The sequence below is a fragment of the Chlorocebus sabaeus genome, chromosome 9 (genome assembly GCF_047675955.1).
Source record: "Chlorocebus sabaeus isolate Y175 chromosome 9, mChlSab1.0.hap1, whole genome shotgun sequence".
NCBI lineage: Eukaryota > Metazoa > Chordata > Mammalia > Primates > Cercopithecidae > Chlorocebus > Chlorocebus sabaeus.
The window spans coordinates 30,415,554-30,429,790 of NC_132912.1; the positions used below are offsets into that span (position 1 = coordinate 30,415,554).

The 14,237-nt window shown below is 39.4% G+C and overlaps 1 protein-coding gene across 1 annotated transcript in view; it reads right to left on the reverse strand.

The window, feature by feature from the left end:
- Positions 1 to 12,676, reverse strand: part of LOC119622874 (X-linked retinitis pigmentosa GTPase regulator-like) — a 43,699-nt gene extending 31,023 nt beyond the window's left edge. Inside the window, 6 exon segments of the mRNA XM_073018840.1 lie at positions 2,390 to 2,539; positions 3,890 to 4,048; positions 6,081 to 6,143; positions 7,942 to 8,034; positions 8,480 to 8,605; positions 12,463 to 12,676. Coding sequence (XP_072874941.1) covers positions 2,390 to 2,539; positions 3,890 to 4,048; positions 6,081 to 6,143; positions 7,942 to 8,034; positions 8,480 to 8,605; positions 12,463 to 12,490 — 619 coding nt within the window. The 5' untranslated portion in view covers positions 12,491 to 12,676.
- Positions 12,677 to 14,237: the final 1,561 nt, after the last annotated feature.

Here is a 14,237-nt window from a genome sequence, read left to right on the forward strand (position 1 = left end):
ACAGAAACTGGTATATCAAAGAGATATCTGCACTCCCATGTTTGTTGCAGCACTGTTCACAATAGCCAAGATTTGGAAGCAACCTAAGTGTTCATCAACAGATGACTGAATAAAGAAAACGTGGAGCTGGACGCGGTGGCTCAGACCTGTAATCCCAGCACTTTGGGAGGCCAAGGTGGGCGGATCACTTGAGGTCAGAAGTTCAAGACCAGACTGACCAACATGGTGAAACCCTGTTGCTACTAAAAATACAAAAAAATTAGCTGGGCATGATGGTTGGCGCCTGTAATACGAGCTACTCAGGAGGCTGAGGCAGGAGAATCACTTGAACCCGGGAGGCGGAGGATACAGTGAGCTGAGATTGCGCTACTGTACTCCAACCTGGGCAAAAGAGCAAGACTCTGTCTCAAAAAAAAGAAAAAATGTGGTACTTATCCACCATAGAGTACTATTCAGCCATGAAAAAGAATGAGATCCAGTCATTTGCAATGACATGGATGGAACTGGAAGTCATTATGTTAAATGAAATAAAACTGGCACAGAAAGACATATACTGCATGTTCTCACTTATTTGTGGGATGTAAAAATCAAAACAAACTCATGGAAATAAAGAGTAGAAGGATTGTTACCAAAGGCTAGAAAGGGGAGTGGGGTGTGTGTAGGAGGGTAGGTTAATGGGTCCAAAAATTAGAAATAATAATATCTAGTATTTGACAGCACAACAGGATGATTACAATCAAAATAATTGTACATCTTAAAATAACTAAGAGAGTATCATTGGATTGTTTGTAACACAAAGGGTAAATGCTTGAGGGGATGGATACCCCATTCTCCACGACATGATTATTACCCATCACATGCCTGTATAAAAAATCTCAGGTATTCCATATATATATACATAAAATGTACCCACTACATATATATATATAATGTACCCACTATATATATATATATATAATGTACCCACAAATACTAAAAATTAAAAATAAAGAATCTGCTTTTTCTGATCTACAAATTCAACAAAGAGAAAAAAAATGCTTTTCTATGTAACACTTTCATCTATCATGAAATACATATTAAGTAAAATCCCTTATACATGAGTTATTTCCAAAATTTGTAAAAAGTTGCTTTAAGTGATTAAAGTCATAAAATAATGGCTAGTGTGAAAATTACTGACAGTTCATATCAGCTGATGTAAATGAATCTCAGCAAAATGCTCGGTATAAAAGTTCATTTTATGTACAAACCTGTGAATATGCTAAAAAACATTCCAACATCTACCTTAAATGGGTGAATTGTAGGGTATGTGAATTATATCTCAATAAAACTGGGTTTTAATTTTTTTAAAAAGCATAAAAACACACCAAAAAAAAAAAAAAAAGCTCAATGTAATGCCTGTTGGTTAAGATGAACTATTCCACTTGTTCACCTAATGGCTAATGCAGAGTTCATTCACACAATTCATTCTGGCAGTTTTCTTAAAGTCCAAATACAAAACAATGCTTTTGCTTGGTATTTTTATCATTTGGCTGCCTTTTTTTTCCCATTTGTGTTTTTGTTTCCTGTTTTTTGTTTCATGAACAAAGCAAGTACAGACTATACCAACCCCAGGAGCCAAAAGTTGCCAATAAGTTGGTAGGTAGTGTTGCCCCAAGGAATGCAATCAATTCATCATTCATTCACTTTCTCCTTCATTCAATAATATTTATTGATTATCAGTTTGTTCAAGACACCAGGGATGCAGTGGTGAAAAATACTGACAAAGTCAGGTTTACTCTCTCTTGGTATCATGCTGCTGCCAATTCATTGGTAACTTTGGGGGGCACTGAGATGGGTGAATTACCACTTTCTAACCCCGAGTCTGTGGTGCACGAAATAAAGAGTAAATGCATAAAGTAAATCTTTAAAGGTTTGTCCAAGAGGGTCCATAAACTATTTCCTCTAGGTATTTTTACTATTAAAAAATCCCATCAATTAGATGCAAAGTCATAATCACACTTCCTCTGTTATTACTAGTGTAGATATAGACTATAACAGCTAGAGCCCAACATTTCAAATATTTTAACTAAGATAGAAAAGGTTGCCAGTAGGTCCAGGAAAGGGAGAAGTTGGGAATGCTGAGAAAGTCCTCCCAAAGGAAACCATATCCCACGCTGAGCTCTCTATATTCACCTAAAAAGTGATCATGTCAGACACAGTTTGAAATTATGAACTCTTATTATATAAATGGGGAAATACTGTGACCTAAAACAGACCAAAACAATTTCATTACATCAACAACCATGGCATTATTTCTATAGAACCAGAGAATATGTTACATCATTTCATTATTAATTTAATAATAACACAGAAGTTGGAGATAACATGATGACTTCAAAATGTGTCTTACTTGTTACAAAAGCTGAATGGTAATTTCCACAAGAGATCCAGGAGACAGGTTTTCCAATGGTCACTTGATGAGGGACACAGACATTAGTTACATTTTTTAAACCAATTTGTCCATCGGAATTGTCACCCCACATAAAAAGTCTTCCATCCTCTACAAAGAAAAATACAAGGGGGAGAAAAGGTTTTAAAAGGTGGTCAGGCTCTGAAGCTATTATACTTCCAAAAGACCATTTATTTTATAGTTCATAAAAATTATGTATCTTAACAATAAAGTACTACTAAGACATTTACACCAGTTAGCTACTTAAGAGTTCAATTTATATTGTGAAATACTTCTATAATGATAAAGAACACAGAACAGCCTGATTGTAAATCACTTTAGTCCTGGCCATATTTTTATCTCAATAGCAAAGACAGAATGCCCTTTCCTACGATCACCCTTTCCCATTCTAATGTCTCTAAACAGAAATGTTCTCCTCCTTCCAAGCAGTCTACCTGCAACTGAACGGAAAGACAGCACAGGTCACATTAGACACCTGCAGGTCAAAAAAGCCTGGAAGACCTTGCTCTTGAGAGCGCTGTGGAAATGATGTTTTGGAAAAAAGAAGAGAAGAAATGTATTCCACTACATATTTTTTTCCTTACAATTTAAACCTGAAAACACAGAACCTAGCCTTAGAGGATGAAGATATAATATCATGTAAAACATCTCAAAAATAGGTAACTTATATAATTTCTGATAAGGGTTTTGATGTCAGAAAAAATCTAGGAAAAATATTTTAGAAAGGAATTCTCAAGATTTATTTATATATTTTAAATAATTTAAATTTTGAAGTGGTTTAGTAATGCAAAACAAATACATGAAAATAACAAGTGAAAGGATGTCAAAATGCTAACTTAAGGGCTGACAAAATCCAAAGGATAGAGCTTCAGATACAACTCTGACTTTCCTGATAGAGTAACACCGGATGCTACATAGTCTCCTGCTTGAAACAAAGCAGCTAACCAGCAGCTTCAGTGAGATCAAGCTGATCTTGGCTCCAAATTTTAAAGAAATGTCTCATATGGGCTTTTGGTAGGGAGGGCAGAGAGGTACAATGACTGTTACAAATCACATTTTAACACCATATGCTGCAATAGATTTCTGTGGATGTTTCTGATAGCAACTTCAGCTAAAACTGTAAGTAGAACTTTAAGAGCACACAATGAAAATAATATTTAAGAATATCTAAAGGAGTAGATGGAGAGCATAGCTTAGAGCTTCTTTGCCAATTACTTTTTAAATGTATATTTAAATAAGTACAAATAAGCATAAAATAAGCATAAATAAGCATAAAATTGCAGTACGTCAAGATTTAAAGTTATATTTTAAATGTTTTCTGAAAACAGATAGTCAATGAAAGAAAACTAAACAGCAATGCTCCCTTCAGTTTACTGAGTTGGCATATATTGATCTACAGGAAAGGAATGTGTCCCAGACTGAAAAAGAAACAAGCCTCACCAGTTAGGGCAGCTGAAGTATTAGATCCAGCAGAGAGCTGTTTAATCTTATGCTCGGATGTAAAAAAGCTAATTACATGAAAAGTGTTTCTTTCTTCAGTGTCACCCAGCCCCAACTGTCCTTCAACATTTCCACCAGTTGCATATACATTGCCTCCTTCTGCACACGGAAAAGAAAACATCAACAGACTATAGAGTCCCCCTTTTTATGAGACAGGTCAGTGTATAGCAGCGATTTCCTCTTTTAACAGTGAAGAAAGTTGAAAGCTATCATTATCCTATTATTTGGGAGACAATGTCATTTCATCGTCAAAATACAGCAAAACAAGCAAGGTCACATATTTTTGTGAGATGTTAGAAATCAATCTAGAATGTAACTAGCAACTGAAATGAACAGAATGAATGGAACGTATTTCTTGCTAATATAGTACTTTATTAATTCAGAGTAAAAACAAGGAAAGTAACTTCCAAACTAGTTTAAAATGCAAATCTATTTTAAAAGAGATGTGTCCATTAATTTTAACTTCTGTACCTATTAAAGCTAAGATATAGTATAAATAAGTAAAACGAGGCAAATCCAAGAAGAATCTAATTAGAAACATGATAATTCTATGTTGTATTCATTTTAACTTCCTAGCTAAATAAGAAATCACTATAGCATTCTGTTTAGGAGGAAAAACTCCAGAGCCAGACTGCTTGGGTGCAAATTCTGGCTTACCACTTACCAAAGCTGTGGGACCTTGGGCAAGCCATAACCTCTGTGTGCCTCATTTTCCTCATCTATAAAATGGGAATAATAATAGTACCTACTTCATAAGAGTTGTTATGAAGACTGAATTAGCTGAGATTTGTAAAATTCTTAGAACAGCATTTGGCTAATTTAAAGTACGTAAAAATGTTTGTTAATTACTCTGTTAATTAAATAAAAAGTACATCATGCCTAGATTATACACATTTCCAGTAAGTTGTAAATTAATGAAGATTTTTAACACATAATTAGTCATAAACATATACACGAAGTTAAAGCCTTGCTAAATTATAGGGTGAAATGAGGGCAGAATCAGCCTGAGTTAGTAACAATTTTAAAGTTATTGTTATTTTTATTTTTTGTTTTTAAGAAAAGAGGAAACCTAATTGGGGAAACAAGGTTAGCTTTCAAATGGAAAATACATACAAGGTCACAAGAAATTGGAGTGCACAATTTAACACACATGGAGCAAACCAGAGTTGGTGAGATTGAAATAATTCAAACAAATAAATGAACACAAAGTTGAACAGTCACAAAATGTTCCATGGAAGAAGTAACACTTAATGGGATCTCAAAAGATAATCCAAAAAGCCTAAGAGAAAGAGAAAAGACACTTCAGAAAGGGAAAGGTATGGAGAGGTGGAGAGCAGCTGACACAGTGAAAACATCCTGAAGACAGAATAAGTGGTTGGGGGCACGGGGCAGGGGCAGGGGGAAGGTGGTAGGAAGAACTGCTCAGTGGTCAGGTCCTGGAGGTCTAGTTGTTACCACAGCATTTGCTGAAGATACTACTCTTTCTCTATTGAATTTCGCATCTCTGCCAAAAATCAAGTGGGCATATATATACGGGTCTACTTGCAGACTCTATTCTGTTCCATCAATCTTTGTCTATCTTTTTGCCAATACCACACCGTCTTGATTACGGCAGCTTTACAGTGAGTCTTGAAATCAGGTAGTGCCAGTCCTCTAATTTTGTTATTTTTCAAAATTGTTTTGGCTCTTCTATGTCAATTGTTTTCCATATAAATTTTAGAAGCACTTTGTTAATTTCTACAAACACACATACACACACAAAAGCTGGTATGGGTTTTGATGGGAATTGTGCTCGCTCACATCAACAGCCTTCCAGGTGCCTTCCACTCAACCTTAGTAAGGAAGAGTTCTAGAAGAGCAAGAACAGGAATAACCAGCCCCTAAGGTGGACACACAGGTTAGGAGATGCTGTCCCATGATATAATCCAAGAAAAGAAGCTTTTTCTTCAGCCATTTGACATTTATGTGTATATTTGCAAAGGCAAATGTGTACTAGCCATTGACATTTTCAAAAACCCTAATTTTACTGTTGCCAAAGTATAATCTCTATTAATTTTACAAAACCACGTTACTGGAATGAGACCTCAGTTCTCAAAGTCAGGCAGGAAATCATACACGTTGAGCACTATACCTGTTGACACCAGGGTGTGGTTCCTTCCACAGGCAGCTAATTTCACCTTTTCAGGTTTTAGAGCTAAAAATATTTAAAAATGGGACAATTATTTTACAGCAATGAAAATGAACAGTAGTCCAGGACAAATGGTAACTAAGTGATAGAACCGAGATTTAATAGCAGGCTTGTCTGATTCCAAAGTCAATGTTCTTAACTAGCAAACCAGAGGTTTTCAGAACTGGTTGTGTACCATCATAACCAGTGGAGCTTGAATACAATATAGATATCTTAGCCCCATCCCTAGGGAATCTGAGTCAGTGGGTCTAAAGTAGGGGCTAGACATCTATATATGTATATTTTTAAACTCCACAGATAGGCCAGGTGCGGGGGCTCACACCTATTATCCCAGCACTTTGGGAAGCTGAGACGGGTGGATGGCTTGAGCTCCGGAGTTCCAGACCAGCCTGAGCAACACGGTGAAACTCCATCTCTACAAAAAAAACACAAAAATTAGCTGGGTGTGGTGGTGCATGCCTGTAGTTTCAGCTATTCGGAGAGGGGGTGCTGAGGTGGGAGGATGGCTGGAGCCCAGGAGGTTGAGGCTGCAGTAATCAGAGATCACGCCACTGCACTCCAGCTTGGGCAACAGAGCGAGACCCTGTCTCAAAAAAAAACAAAAACAAAAACAAAAAAAAAACAACTTCACAGGTAGTTAATATGTGCTGAGACTCACTGTATTCTATTATGCTTCCTCCTCACCAATCTGATCCCTTACCTAACCTGCCATCACCGTTATCAAGCTCACCTTCTACCACATTCAATGAAAAACTGAAAGACCAATATTGATAGGTATACACCTATGAATCAAAGTTGTTCATTCATTCATCTACATATTCAAAAAACATTTAAAGAACATCTCCTAAGTGCTTGGCATAGGGGCTGCAAAAAGATGACTAAGATAGAATTCCTGGTCTCAAGGATCCCATAGTCTAAACAATTCTGTTAGCTTCTCTATTAGATAAGATATTTGAGAGTAAGGGTCATGGTCACTGTGAATATTCCCAAGTGCTTAGACTGTGCTCAATAAATACTTTTTGAACACATGGAATACTTTAAAAGTTCCATAACAATTCCCATAAACAGCATGAATATGACAAGCTATACTGATATTTTGAGCTGAAATTAAAATTTAGCCAGGAAGATAAAAAATACTGCTCTTACTACATCTCAAGGAATCTCCATCATCCTTTCAAGTTTAGCTGATGTTCACAGGTTATACCCAAACAGAAGTTTGCATATAACATCCAGAAAGCTTTGTAAGGGTACTATATATCTAACATTTTCTGGAACACTCCTGATTTCAAATATTTTGTCCTGTTGTTCTTTTACACTAGTACTAATCAATCCCTAGTCTCGATGTTTTGTTTACTTCACCTAGTGACTATATAAAGCGGATAAGTATGTTTTATAAAACCAGCAACTAAATAGAAGCATAATGTCCACAACTCTATTAAATGAGAAAAGCTCAAAATTCTAACATACGTTTGTTCTCTGTATATACAATAACAGTAATATGTAAGTAGTTTTACAAACAAGCAAAAAAAAAAAAAAAAAAAAGGAGGGGGGATGTTCAAATGCAATACTGTAAAATCATTACTTCCTTTGTGGTGCCTGGACTTAAAATCCATCTGATTTTTAGACCCTAACATACAAAAGCAGTTCTGAATACCATATAAAAGATAAGTTAAATGCTAATAATATTCAAGCAAATGTCAGAAAATAAACAACTAAAGGCTTTATTATTTATGACATTAAAGAACTACACAGTCAACATAAAAACACTTTATACAGTTTGTGAAAAGGTAAAAAGATCTCAAACCTTTGACACATGTTGGCTTGCTGATGGCTGACTTTGATCCTAATCCTAACTGACCCCAGCTGTTACTACCAAACACGTAAAGTTTATTCTTTCCTGGTGGGAGGGAAAAAGAAATAATCAACTGAAGCATTTTTCACACAATGTAAGATGAGTCATCACAAAGCAATAAAAAGCTATACTTTTTCAATGTCACTGCTTTTCTGTGTTGATACAAGTTACCGTGTTCATCTAAGTATAACCAGATTCTATTAGGTGGGAAAGAGTTTCTAAAATTATACAGTAACAGTTTTTTAATTATACTGAAATAGATTCATTTCAAGAAAGTTGTGTGTATAGAAAATCATACTTAAATATACTAAAGAAACTTAAAATTTAAAAGACACTCCTGATGATTTATTTTGTGAAGAATTCTCTGGCAAAGTAAAAAACAACACTTATGATATATTTTCAACATGTTTAAAACACAGCAGTGTATCTATAACATTATATTTAGAATTTTCTAAGTATTACTGTCCTCATTCAGGATTGTAATACTAACCGGTAACAATAGCAGTATGTTCATCTCCACATGAAAGATGTACAGGGACATCATTTTTAAACCAGAATTTACTGGGATTATTTTCAGCAAATCTACTTTTCCCAAATGTAAACACAGCACCCGAATCTGCAAATATAAGATGGTCTCTATTTTATAACTTTTACTATGTTGCCTGTTATTTAAATACCTTTTCAGTAATTTATCCATACAAACCTCTTGTTTCATGACAGCTTTGCCCCCACTCTGGCAATGTTTAAGCCTTCCTTCTTCCACCTTAATTCAGTCTTTCTTATTCCTCAGACTCCATTATAGTTTTACCTCTGAAATCTACTAGATTGAACATGTATTACTCATATACTGGCACAAAGTAAGAAATACACTATCACAAGGAAGGCAGTCATCTATTACTAATAGTTCTGCTGTCACCAAGTAGATGTCTATTCCCTGGAATGAAATGGTACAATTTGTGCTAGTCTTGCTCTGGTTAACACCTCATGGTCTGGCCTCTGACTGAGAGCTTTTCTCGAAACACAAAAACAGGACAGTACTTAGCTTCCTCATTAACTTCATCAGGATATCTATGGGGAGAGTCTCTATCAGTCAATTTGGATTTTCTCTGGTCCAGTTTTTCCAAGGAACCTCCAGCGTTCTTATGCAAGGGAAACGACGTTAGCCCAAATGGTGAACTCTTTTTATTTTTGTTGAGACAGGGTCTCACTCTGTCACCCAGGTTGAAGCGCAGTGGCCCAATCACGGCTAACTGCCGCCTCGACCTCCTGGGCCCAAGCAATCCTCCCACCTCAGCCTCCAGAGTAGCTAGGACTATAGGCGTGTGCCACCATGTCCAGCTAAATTTTGTAATTTTTGCACAGACGGGGTTTTAGCATGTTGCCCAGGCTGGTCTCAAACTCCTGGGCTTAGGCTCAGGTCTCAAACTCCTGGGTTCCTGCCTCGGCCTCCCAAAGTGCTGGGATTACAGGCGTGAACCACGACAACTGGACAAAATGGTGAACTCTTACTTTCTCTGTTGGTAATCCCAATGAATACCCATAAAACCAGAGACAGCACAGAGAGAAACAAATTACTTCACCACTATCTCTTTCATTTGAACCAAGGGAAAGCAGCTAGAAAAACAAAACAAAACAAAACAAAAAAAAAACAGGCTTTAAAGGCAACTAGGTATTCAAAGGTTGTTGTAAGGATTAAATGAGATGACATGACTAAAGAACTTAGCTCAGGGCCTAGCATCCTCAAAGTGGTAGCTCATAGCTGCCTCTGTAAACTCTTCCTCCACCATAAGAGTTGGAAATGATCACTGGCTTCTCTGAACTATGTGATTTGTAGAATTTATATGGCAAATAATTGTGCTACCTAGCAATCTCTCTAATTAAACTGTTACACAAATCAGCAAAATTACAAATCTCAGCAAGATTTGTGTAACAGTTTGATTAGAGAGCTTGGTAGCTAGCATAATACGTAAGATGAGGTCCTCACAAAGCAATAAAAAGCTATACTTTAAAAATGTTGGCCAGGTGTAGTGGCTCACGCCTGTAATCCCAGCACTTTGGGAGGCCTAGGCGGGTGGATCACTCGAGGTCAGCAGTTTGAGACCAGCCTGGCCAACGTGGTGAAACCCCGTCTTGACTAAAAATGCAAAAATTAGCCGGGTATGGTGGTGGGCACCTGTAATCCCAGCTGTAATCCCAGCTACTTCGGGGGCTGAGGCAGGACAATTGCACGAATCCCAGGGGCGGAGGTTGCAGAGAGCCAAGATAGCGTCATTGCACTCCAGCCTGGGCGATAGAGTGAGACTCCGTCTCCAAAAAAAAAAAAAAAAAAAAAAAAAAAAGTCACTGCTTTTCTGTGTTGAAACACAGAGTTCACCATTTGTTACCCCAAATGTTGTTTTTTTTTCCAACTATTTTCTAAGGTTACAGAGGGTATAAACTGTCTGCACTACCCATACTGCCTAGCACAAAGTAGCCATTGTGTGTTCTACTTTTCACACAGAAAGGGTCCCCCTTACACACATGTATATTCGTAACTGTTCAATGTTTTGTTTAGGAATTCATCATAATGGTGAGTAGGTAGTCAAATATAACTTTCGACATTGTTCATATAAAAGGTTACCCAAGTCGTCAGCAAAGGAGCACTTCAGCTTTTCCTGATTTCTGAGAATTCAGAATGTTGAGGGATCCAGTATAAAATGAAAAGATCCTCTCAACACAGACAGCTACTCAGGAAGTTTCTAATTCTCATCTTACTCATGCACTACAGTCAGTCATAGAGATGTCTTTTTCTCTTTCCAGAAACAGTACATGGGAAAGGATGGTTTATCTTTCCCCCCAAAACATCATCACAAAATGCCACGGTCCTAGGAGATTGGGAGAGGAGTACACGGGGATGTTGAGATTTAACATTCTTACATCAAGTCATGACCTGATTTGAGTAGTATTCACAAACTGTTGTGGCACAGGATCACTTTGAAGAGAGACTAATTAGCAGTTCCCAAAAACCATTTAAACACACACATACACCAAATAGTAGGCCAGGTCCAGCTTCTGGGGAAATCCCAAGGGGGGTGATCACACATAAACTAATTTGTACCAGAAAAGAAAACATGGCGAATATAAGTATTAATAATAAATATTAATATGCAAGAGACTAGCCACTGTGGACAACTTTTTGAGAACCATTGTGAGGCATCTCAGTTCGACTAGGATCTAGAACAGACTCTGAGTTTCCCCAGAATGAATTATTTTAACATTTTAACTGTTTTGTCCTGGTTCCCCTGGCTTCCCTGATACCCTCATCCCAAGCCAAGGTTTGGTGGCTCTGCTCTGTCCCTGTAACATCTACTGTCAATTCGTATGGTCATTTTGTTCACCTTCCTGTATGTCTCACTAAATTGTGAACTGCAGGACAGGAATCTAAGTTCCGGCCAGGAGCATGGAAGAAAACATACATATTTCAGTGAGGGTATAATTCTGCTCAAACCCAGTGTTTTTTCAACATGGTCGTGACCTATTAGTGGGTCAGAAAATCAATTCAGTGGATCACGATCAGCATTTTAAAAGAATGCATTATCAAAAAGCTGTGTGCGGAATCTAAGTGGTTAGAACAAGGGCTGCATCACGAGACATCTATTTCTGTTACATGGTATGTATGGGGTATCGGGTCACAATGTCTAGAGCTCAGAAAAAAAGGCTAAAAAACACTTGCTAAAGGGTCCCTCTTCTTCCTCTTTTCCAATTTATTTCCTGTATCCCCTTTTACCCCACAACCCTGCTCACTCACTCTTTACCGCATTCAATACATAACCGGGAGCTCAGGACCTCCAAAGTGCACAAGTCTGGAGTCTGCACTTTGGGGAGTTTACAGATAGGTAAAAAGTGTCCCTGCCTGGCCGGGCGCGGTGGCTCACACCTGTAATCCCAGCACTTTGGAAGGCTGAGGCGGGCTGATCACCTGAGGTCAGGAGTTCGAGACCAGCCTGACCAACATACAGAAACCCCGTCTCTACTAAAAATACAAAATTAGCCAGGCGTGGTGGCGCACGCCTGTAATCCCAGCTACTCGGAGGCTGAGGCAGGAGAATCGCTTGAACCCGGGAGGTGGAGGTTGCGGTGAGCCGAGATCGCACCATTGCACTCCAGCCTGGCAACAAGAGCGAAACTCCGTCTCAAAAAAAAAAAAAAAAAAAAAAAAAAAAAAAAGAGGTGTCCCGCCTTCAAGAATCTCATCAAAAGCTTATTTTAAAAACATAAGAAAGGCACCCTCTTTCCCGTTCTCCTCCATCCTGTTCTTCCCGTGCGGTCCTCTGCCCTCAGTCATTCGTGGGAGCGCAACCAGCGATCCCGCCCCAGTCCGGCTGCCAAGCCTCGGGCCTGTCCCCTCACAGGGCCGATCCGGAGGCGGGGCCCGCCCGCCCGCCCGCGGACCCTCCCTCCCGGCCTTCCGCCACCGGCGCGGGCGCGACTCACCCGGCAAGGGCTCTTCGGGCTCCTTCATGCCAAGGGCGGTACGGGCAGCCTGCGCCTGGGCCAGGAGGCTGTAGAGGACGGTTTGGTCGGGGCTAAGGCAGCTACTCCGCCCCGACGCGGGCCGCAAAAGCCCCCCAGTTCCGCATGGCGAAACTCCGTGGATCAACGACAACCGCGCTCCCGGAAGTCAACAAACAGCCGCTAGGGGCAACGGGGGCGGAGCTTGGGAATGCAAGGCGGGGCAGGCGCCGCTGGGGAGGGGAACGGAGGCCGGGTGGCTAGTAACGGGTAGACTCAGGCACAGCGGAGGGGCGGTAGAGACTACGCGCCCTCTGGCGGCCTGGAGCAGAGAGGCGGCCACGCCGCGCAGTGATGCCCTGGAGTCAACGCCCTCGTGCCGCTGGAGGTCCAGGCGCCGCAGGGACCCTGCCATGAGTGGCAGACGTCACAAATCTCATACCCCGTGACATAAGCAAACATCGACACATAATTATGACACTACTAGTAATAGTGACCAGCTGAAACATTAAAGGAGATAAGCACTCTGCTAAAGGCATCCCCAGCATCTAAACCAAGGTCTGGCCTATATTGAATGCTCATTACGTATTTATTGACCAAATGAGTACTATTACAACCCTGTAAAGTGGTTAATGTCATCCCTGTTTAAGCATGTGGAGATTATACAATAAGAGATCTGGAGTCTAGCGCAGCTAGTCCAGCCTGTAGTCAACAGAAAGTAAAAGCTGAGGTGTATGTGGTCCACTACTCACAGAACATGCACAAAGGGGTTCACCAGCAGCACAACATCATTGCTGTAGAATGTGCTCAGCGATGTTATATGATGCAGGGCTTCCCGTGCATCAACATTTGGCTATCATGAAATAAAGAAGCAAAAAGCCATCTTCCAGGATGAGCAGATTTATGTACACTTGGTAGTTGTGGACATGAGCTCTAGAATCAGACACAACTGGATTCAGAGATCCCTGAATTACTCGTGTGTGTTACCAACTCTTTCTCAGGAAGTTTGCATTAACATGAAGAGGGGACATTAAACTATTAGTTACACAAATAATCCTTTACTTACAAAGCAATCTGGAGGTTACGAAGGAAGTGTTTAACAAGAAGCATTGACCTGGTGTAGAAGGTTAAGAAAGGCTTATCTGAAGAAAGAACATTAAATCTAAGAACTGGGGAAAGAGAAGCCAGGAGGGGGAGCGAGCTCTTGGCAGAGAGTAAATTGTGTATAGAGGTTTGTAAGGAGCTTGACTCTTTAAAGGAACACCAAGAGGCGAGGCTGGTTCCTAGCAAGGTGGCAAGGTCTTGGGCCTATTAAGGATCTGAGATTTTATACTAAAGGCACTGTGAAGCCACTGAGAAGTTTTAGGCAGTAGAACAACAGAACAGGATCAGTTATGTGTGTCCCTGAAATCATTCTGCCTGGTCTGGATGCTATGTAGAGAATAAACTAGAGCAGTGAGAAGGGTTCAGAGGCTATTGCAGAATTTCAGATATGTGGTCAGGATGACTGGGAGTACAGTTCATTGGTGCCAGAGAGGAGTAGAAAGATTTGAAAATATTTTAGGTTGTAGAGTCAACAGGAAATGGTTTCTGACTATTGACTCCTAGACAGTGCTGGACTACCAAACAGTTCTAGAACAACAGCAAAGATGGGGCCCTAAATTATTTTGAAAAGGATTTGATATTCATTTTTAGAGCATCATAATTGTTACTATGGGAAAATTGGAATTTTTAAAGATTTACTTTATGATACACAG